At 35.0% G+C, this 9,750-nt stretch overlaps 1 protein-coding gene across 3 annotated transcripts in view; it reads right to left on the bottom strand.

Annotated features, from left to right (window-relative positions):
• Positions 1-4,534: 4,534 nt before the first annotated feature.
• Positions 4,535-9,750, bottom strand: part of LOC140168005 (uncharacterized) — a 44,675-nt gene continuing 39,459 nt past the window's right edge. For all 3 annotated transcript variants that reach the window (XM_072191313.1, XM_072191315.1, XM_072191314.1), the window contains one exon: positions 4,535-9,541. In XM_072191313.1, the coding sequence (XP_072047414.1) occupies positions 9,410-9,541 (132 nt within the window). In that variant the 3' untranslated portion in view covers positions 4,535-9,409. The remainder of the gene's footprint in view (positions 9,542-9,750) is intronic.

Raw genomic sequence — 9,750 nt, 5'->3', positions numbered from 1 at the left:
ATAAAGCTATAGTACGGTACCTTTTCATTTGCATACAAAAGTTTTTATTATTGTTAAGTCAAGAAGAAAAATTAAATTAAAAAATATTTGAAAAAAAGTATAAAATCTGAGAGTTTTGACCTGATTTCTCAAAGTATGGGCTAAATAAAACCTTTCTAAAGGTCCGTTCATACTACGCTGCAATTGCGTTGCCATGTGGTGCTTTGTCAACATATCGATTATTTTTGCTGCAACTCATCGCATTTCCAAGTTAAAATGTATTTAACTTTATTGCGATATCGCAATGCAGTATTTTGCACATCGCAATGCAATTGCGACATAGTATGAACGGACCTTAAGTCTACAAAACCAACACAAACTTTAAATGAGTTGAAGAATTTGAGTCAGGTTTGGGTACTATAAATCAGTGGCAGCACCAGATAATTTTCATACTCTCTTTTGACATCATAAACAAACAGTACAACTAAATAAAAATAGAAATTTAGTGAAATTTTGCAAGAAGAATATATACATCAGGCTATAACTTTTTCATAAACTTACAATATATGTCCATATTTGGGTGCAAAATACAATATTGAACACTTAAGTAGGCAGTATAAGTTTATATACCAATATTGGCTATGGTATATTTCACAAAAATAATACAAACTTAATACTGAGAAATATACAATTTGCTTTGTTTTTGTTATGCCCATGAGATGAAATAATGGGTGATTTTCACCCAGTGGGCCACTGACCAATGGGTAATTGGTATCATCTGTGAACATTCATGTAAAAAGGGTCATTTTCAAGATCAAAGCACTGTACATATGTAATGTGAATGGGGTATCTAATCCAAACAATTTGGAAAAAGAAATCATACATATTAAGGGTGCTATGAGAATTTTTTTTTTATGAAATCATATAAACTTTCTGACCTTGTGAGGTTCTTCAAGTTGCATATTCATGGATTTCTGTCTCAAATAATTGCTTTCAAGTCTAGAATTTGATACTTTACTTGCTTAGGGAAACCAATAATGCCAATACTTTTACGTTTATAGAAATGACACATGCCATAGTTGCTTAGGGGTGCATTTTCAAATTAATGCTAATACAGGTTTATGGTGCTTTTTGAAAGTCCATGTTCATCGATGATACCCCTTGTCAATGTCAAGTGTCCCACCTGGATTTATTACATTAAACCTTGACTAATAAGCAAATGAACTGCATCTTTGGAAGATTAATTTGAAGATACAGGCATATGGATTGAATATTTGTAACATTTTATTTTCAGCACCAGGAATATAATTTTTATGGTTCAATACAAGAAAGCCACAGGTGCTTTGCATATATCATGCACTGGGACTTTCTTGCATTTATCCAATAATATCTATAGGAAACTCATTTCCAGAACTTAAACTGTAGCCATCAACCCTTCAACATGTGCACTTATTGCTGAATAAAAATATATTCAAATTGAGATTGTTTGCAATGCTGATTTGTTACTTAACACAAAATTTATAGAAATTTATGTATAATGTTGCAGCCAAATGCATGAAGCTGGACAGTTGAATACAAGATTGTAAGTCATGGGTTCTCTATTATGATTTCCTCATGGGCAATGGAGGTCTAAACAAATTTCAAACATCTGTTTGAGAACCAAATACACCTTGGTTTGTTATGTTTACTGTACATATCAGAGCTGCCCAAGGGCTAACCACCAAATAAGGAAGTAGGCCCAATCTGGCCCACAAGAAGCATATGTGACACAATCTGGTCCATGGGGTCAAAGGCAGCAAATTGGAAACTGAGATAAGGGACCGTTCACAAACACTTGTAAGGGGGTGCCTGATGCAAAAAGGGGGGCCCTGAAATTGTTTGACCCTCCTCAGGCCCCCCCCTTACAAGTGTTTGTGAACGGTCCCTAAAGGTAAAAATATGGAGTAAAAAACAATAAAATACATAAGAAAAAAAATCTTCATAACTTTAGAACCAAGTATGCTAGACCTTTGGCGTTTTCAGTACATGATAGCCTATTGTATGTATGTATAATGTAATAATTACAGTAACTAAAAATGCCTCCTTTGGCCCCCATGGACCAGATCGTGTAGAGAATTGCAGTTGCAAAATTTTGCTTTATTATGCATTTTCATTTTCTTACAATCAACTGACATTATTGGTGTCTGTTGATATAACATCTGCTTTGACTATAACAATACCATGTAATTTCTGGGAAAGGTTGGGTTTTTAATTACTCTGCTTATTACTATGTTTCATATTCACTACATTGCTGTATACATGTGAGTACATCAAAGTTCACAAAGCTTGGGATTCATTCGCAATAATGTATAGATTGAAATTGCATACAATGCTGAAATGTAAAAATTTAAACTAAATTTGAATTTATTCTACAATATGTTTTTATATTTTACAAATTATTTTCTTCAATATAGTGACATCAATTCATCTTGTGAATTTCTACTATTCACTGGACCATATGTGGCATGAAAAATAAACAATAAATTTAGTTATTTTCGTTTTCATTTATCAATATCTAAATTAAAATTTTCCTGAGTTATTCAAATAATATTCAGCCTGTGTATGTGTGTAAATTAATAGCGTAACTCACACTCGGTCACTGATGATTTTCAAGCAATGAAGTAGAATTCAATTCAATTTTTTTTTTCAATTCAATTCAAGAATGCATTCTGCTGCTCTAAAAACTGATTGATTATAAATCAATTCCTCTGTGACTGGGTGTATAGTACTTGAAAATATTGAAATCACTGCATTGGAGGAAACAATATTGACAGCCATATTTTGTTAAATATACAAAATTTATTGGGCTATTCCATGAGTTGTCTATCCTCCCCAAGGAGATTACAAGTGGAATTAAGAGTTTGGAAAAAAAATCATCGCAACTCCAAATTCTACCAGATGAGTTTAACACCTTCAATTCTCCAGTATGGAGGGAGGTATGATATTATTTTGAAAAAGAAGAAATTCATCAGATTTTTCAACAGTATTCAATTACAGTAAGCTTAAATTCTATTGAAAATGCTTTGACCACTTTGATGAATCTCTGACTTCATATTACAATTGAGGAGACACATTTTCCAGGAATAGACAGTTTACAGTACTTTACTAATGATCTAAACATGCTGCTTTCATACAGTATTAGTAATCAATTTGTAAGGTAAACATCAGACACATTGATTATTTGAAATGTTATACATTGATTTATAAACTCTATAAATAGTTCAAAGCAGACAAGAATAAACTGATTTGATATATAATTTCTACAAAAATCTATTCACCTAATTAGGTAATCAATGCTACTAATGTATCTAGTGATAGAGACAGACGAGTATTGGAGATTTGGGATCTATTGGTGCAAATGCTTGAAAGGGGTAATGTGCTGAGAAAGTTTCTGTGTGTGCATAAATGTATAGACAAGATTATACATAGGCCTCTTGGCACCATACATTTGATAATATTGTCCGTCTTCTTGTGCATTTAATATGGGGTTGGGCATGAAGGCGAGTGGGTAAAATTCGGCCATTCTATTTGAAATCTATACACCCCTATGGAAGACATGATCATATGACCTTAATCTCCCACACGGGTGTAGATATTAAATAGAGTCACCCATTCAAGTAGCTCCATTTGGAAATTAACACCCCCTGTGTGAAAGATTAAGGTCATGTCTTCCACAGGGGGGCCTACAGATTGCAAATGGAATAGCCCATTAAAGCAGTGTTAAGTCTGATAATACCACTTTGTTGTGAGAGAGTGACACAAACATATACACCCAGGATATACTAATTTAATAATTAATTATCAGGAGAAGCGGAGGTATGGTACAGAAATTATCATGCGCGAATTGTCATACTGGGTGAAGCCGAATAGATATAAAGCGTAAATACGCACTCACTGACTAGATATGAAAATATATCCGGTTAGCGATGTTCTTTGATTTCCCTTTGTGGTATGATAAAGCATAAAATGATCACTATCACAAGATCAACAGTCTATTAGCTTTTATTGTTATGCTTTCATAGGTCATCACATGACTACATTTATTCTGAATAGCCAATCAGAAGCCTATTCAGCACTGCGATATTGCAGCCACAAAAAGAAAAAAAAAAAAAGAGCATGTGTTTATGCTACACAAGATGATTTCTTTTTGTGGAATAGGCCATAAATTGGTTTAATTTGTTAACCAATTTGCACATCATATGATCTAATTCAGAATGCCTGATGTGGAATCTACATTGTAAACAGTGTGGTCTTTCCCCAAAAAGAATTTCACCCCCAAATAGTGTAAAATTGACCTACTAAACACAAAATTGTACCTTTAGTGTAAAATTGAAAATTGGTTGGGTAGATACAAAATTGTACCTTAATTTTGGGCTAAAATAGTGTACATATTGTGTACATCCATATCAAAAGCGATGCACTTAGTCGGCTGCTACATGTGTCTCATTTCACATAATAGCTAGATTAAATACCAGACTCATCTCCTGCAGTGGAGGTCACTTCAAATCATCCGAAGTCACATGGGTTAGGAATACAGAGAACATTCCTTATAAAATTTGACTTGGGGATGATTTGAAGTGACCTACACTTGATATGAGTCTGATATTTATTCCTAGCTATTATGTGAAATGAGACACATGTAGCAGCCGACAAGTGCATCTTTTTGATATGGATGTACACAATTGAAATTGTTTTTGCACTTTGGGTGCAATTATAACAGTAACACAGGACCAAAATGATGCCCACCAGGAATTTTGTTGGTCTTTGCCCCCTCGTACTTGACCCTGATAGACCACTGTACATGTAAACTACTTGGACCCCCCAAGTGGATTTTTACAAAGACTGATTGTAAACATGACTTGTATTATATAGGACATGTAGTCCATGAATTACTGAAACACTTCTTTAGTCAAAATATACAGCACTGTGATAATTACATATAACAGTGTAATACTTCAATAAAAAGCTAAAAAATTAAAGCTTTGAAAACCATATACTGTATTTGGTACAAGCCTAGAAAAAAAATTGTGAAAAATAAGAATTTATACAAACTTTTTCAGTAAGAAACTTATACAAACACATCAATAGTAAATACAGATCAATATATTGTTTCAAGTATCTTAAATATAATATAGTACAATATATTCTTATTACTTTTACAATTGTTGTAAAATGCTTTATATTCATTACGTTGTCACCTCCTAAATTTTGTAAGACTTCAATTTTATAACTGCCATGTCTCATAAAATTTGCAAAATGAACAATGCTTTTTTGTCAGTACTTAGGCTACGGTTCATAAAATATATTATGTATCAGGTTTCCACACAAGGAATTTTCACTTTAATAAGGCAAATTGTCAAAAATAAAAACCTGCAAACATTTCCTCTTATTTTACTTTCGGTGGTAATTTAAAACTCAAATCAGTTTGGCTACATTGAAAAGATCAATTACTTCCCCAGCATGGGCCATCCAATATGCCATTAAGGCTTCACTCTGGGAGTATTGTAATCACTTAACAGTGATGGCCTCATCCTCATATCCATCAACATACAGATTTTAGAATCAATCACAAAATTGTACACTTTCTACTTTTCTCTTAAATGGAAAAGACTTTGCAAGACAAAATGAATGTACACCTTAACATTTAAATTTGATATAAAATCAAAATTTAGAAAAAGTTCAAAGCGGCTTGTTGCTAGTTCTGTGGTAATGGGTCACATATGGACTATATGTAAACAATTATAGTCATAAAACTTTTTTGCATTTAGGGGACAAGTCATTGTGCTATTAAAGCGGGCTAATAGCAAACGTGAAAGGAATCTGATGAAGAGAAATTGGACATCACAAAGAATCACACAACAAGGCTGTCGAATTTGGCATGGTACAGCAGTGGACACCAAGGATATTCATTTACACTCTTATAAACATAGTTATATGCAATAGACATGGTATATTATGATCAAAACGACCTATATAATTGTTAATCAACCGGTGGTGCAGTTAGAACAAATATTTTGTACAGAAAATTGCTGAATATGTCAATGAAAGCAAATGGTTAGATACGAGGCACTTGTAATATGAGGGCCATTAATAACATACACGCATTACAAATCGGTCCTTAAAAGTACAAGTTATTGCGATACAAGTAATTCACAATTGATATGAATTCAGAACTATGCACTGAATATATGCATTTAATATAATGTATGACTACTACTGTTTTATATTTCCACAAAGTGTGCCGATTTAATTTTGCATAAGAATGTGCATTGAATTGAAATGTATAAAATATAATTATTACGAGTATACAAATTTGTCTGGCAATTATGTACTTGGCAAACCAATAATTGTGTGATATTTCAAAGAAAATCACACAAATTCTATAACTGGAATATTACATAACCAACTTTACCTACGAAGCTTCCCACTATGTTTCCATACACAGCCAGTTTCTCAATTCATTTGTAACCCAAGTATCTGTGCTACATGTACAGGATCCCAAATATTTACCTGTTCATTAAGAAGTGGAGCCTCAACCATCTCCAGATGCATAACTAAGGGGTAGGGGTTACCCCCAGAGAAGATTTATAAGCAGTCCCATGATACAACTGAAACATCCGGGTTCTTGAGAACCAGTCTACTAGAAATTTCAATTGAATGAATACAGCTGTCAAAAGCTTGATGATTCTCTGCGTACACTGTGTGATGAACGCCCGCGTGTGCGTAACGTGGAAGTGAATCCAACCTTGCCAACTCACTCATGATTGCTTAGTATTTTCACTATTGTATCCATGGTCGTGCGTTCGCATTGTACTTTGAAATATCGGTCGCATCGCGTACAGCTGTTGGCAGCTGTGTCCATTAAATTGAAATTTTTGCTTTTAGTATACCAATTTCTTGTACTTTCAGACCTTTATTCCTCATTCAAATGTGGGTCGATAGTAACAAAAAAGTGCTCATTTGAACAGGGTATCGATGTTCTTTTCAGGGATCATCTCAAAACGCTTATCGACCCAAGTTTTGGACATATTTTGAGTGTTTGAAAATCGCGTCTTTGGAACGGGAATCAACAGTGAAGAATTGTGTGAAACTCTGTGATTACTAGACTGGTTCTCAAGTACCCAGATGTTTCAGTTGTATCATGGGACTGCTTATAAATCTTCTCTGGGTTACCCCCATGTGAGAAGCCTTGCCTCCCTCTTGCCCCAGTGGGATACTGTCCACCCTGATATTTATAATTTTATAAGCCTTTCCCCTTCTGAAAAAGGCCTGGCTATGCACTGACCATCTTTGATCCAAGATGTATACGCTGGTGAAGTGATGTAATAATCGGATCAACTACCATAGCAATAGGAGAAAACAATTTTTGAATATACCGCGCTGCACTGGTACGCTCACACGGTACCTCTGCATCGAACCATGTCACGCTGAAACTCGCACCTGTTATATTACAATCTTTGAAAAGACAGTTATTGTATTCAATCTATGATTGTAGACATACACAGGTGATGAGTGCAACGCGCGATGTATTCAAAAACTGTTTTCACCTATTGCTATGCTAGTTATCCAATTATTACATCACTTCGCCAGCGTATACCTGCACCTATATCAGTAGTCATCATAGGATAACCACAAGGTGTATCATAGGTACTCCCATTGGGATTTGTGGGCAATTTCATGAGTAAACATGGAGGAGTTTGCTAATATACTAAATTGTTTTCCTTCCCTTGAGATGGCACTCTCTGTCTTTGCAAAAATTACACTATCACATCATTCTTCCATTTTGCATTTCTCTTCCATTGCATAGAAATATGTCTATTTTTGACACATAACATGTTTCTATATTATGGCAAACTACACTATAAAAGTACATGTATTATGACCTATTAAATACTACCCTTTATAGCCAAATTTAGCACTGCTTCTAAACTGTTCCTAAATAAGAAATGAGTCGTAAGATTTTAGTTCTTAAAAAGGATTGCCCTTAACATACTACTACTACATTACAATGAGAAATGTAAAATACTGGTTGTACATCTATATCACATACTATACTATTGGAAGAGAAGACATTTTGGGCTATTCCAGTTGAATACATGCATCCCTAATGGAGACGTGACCTTAATCTCCCACACAGGATGTGTATTTCAAATGGAATTACCCATCAGGAATTCACATTCCCTGTGTGGGAGATTAAGGTCATGTCTTCAGGGTGTATGGACTTCAACTGGAATAGCTCAATTTTTGGGTCACAGACAGGTGGTGGTAATATACATCGAGAGATCATTAAAACATCTACGATTGAAAAATTAGAATTAGTAATCATTAAAAAGTTTTCAACAATAGCCTTTATCATTCTATTATATAATATAATATACCTATAGCAGCATAGGATACCTATATTTGCAGCTAGTTGTACCATGAAGGCATTTTATGACCAGGAGGTAATTGATCACTCGTCTTTAGGTGAATTCTAAGAGGGCAATATTTCCTGCACCGAGTCTCACCTAATAGTGATCATCTGAGACAGACTGTCACCCTTATGCGTCCTACATGTAAGAAGAGCTCTTACTGAAATGCTATTATACAGGAGAGGTGACAGGAATACTGCCCTTTTCCTGGATTGAGGATTTTTAAAGACTTTTTTGTGACATGGGTAAATCCTAGGTTATTATAACCCATTGTGTATACATACAAAGGTAGATGTAAGGAATCCCTACACTTTCTTCAAGCAAACACTTGATGATTGGGCTATTCCAGATGAAAACCATACAACCCTATGGAAGATGGTGTAGAATCCAAATGGAGTCACCCATTCAGGTAACAATGTATGAAATTTACACTCCCTGTGCAGATGACAGGTCATGTCTTCCACAGGGCGTATGGATTTCAACTGAATAACCCAAATTCTGGCTGTTCTGCCTGTGTCCTGCATCAAGAATTTCAGTAAGAACCCCTTTCTTTAGCGAGCTCATCCTTTGTCTTACTGATAAACTACATAATAAAGCAACATATACCATCAATGAATTAACTTGCACATCTCCTTATCCATTCACCTTTTGTCATTGCTGATGTTGGTTCTGCATATTTCAAACCAATGAGCGCCATTTCAGCCCTACAATTTACGCTAGGCCGACTAGCACCTCACCTCTACAGCATATCATATCCAGAGTTGTGAGTTACCATTATGTTCTCCTCTTAGATGTAGTAGCTTGCTCCGAGGTATTTGTGCTGCATATTACCATAATTTTGTTTATCGTACACTGCCTCAGTTGCCAATTCACTTCAAACCTGCCCATCTGTCAAGCCGAGCGAGTTGTAATACTTTGCATTGCCTATCATGTTTTACTTTTTCAGCCTGAGATGTCTTTTATTGTTGGTCACTTTATCATTATGACTTTGCCTCGCGTTCCGATTGCAGCCTGAGTTGTCGAGCCATTGCAGCAAAGCCAGCAGCGCTGTTTTTCATATCTTCGGTTACCTCATCCAATTCACCCAATTTTTCTCCTCTCTCATGAGTGGCCTGTGATATGAAGAAATAATAATCCATTTAATGCAGTTAAAGTAAAAAAAGAAATCAGGTGGGAATCCAACATATCAACATAAGGTAACAAAAAGTATTTGTTTGCCCGTAAAAGACAAAACTTGTCGGTAGGTTGATCTTTTTTTTTTTCATGGGCTCTTCCTCCCATTTTCACATATGGAAAGTGAAACCACATCTTGCAGCGTAAC

The sequence above is a fragment of the Amphiura filiformis genome, chromosome 13 (genome assembly GCF_039555335.1).
Source record: "Amphiura filiformis chromosome 13, Afil_fr2py, whole genome shotgun sequence".
Classification (NCBI taxonomy): Eukaryota; Metazoa; Echinodermata; class Ophiuroidea; order Amphilepidida; family Amphiuridae; genus Amphiura; species Amphiura filiformis.
The sequence above is the reverse complement of the archived record's forward strand: the minus strand, read 5'-3'. Positions and strand labels throughout refer to the sequence as shown.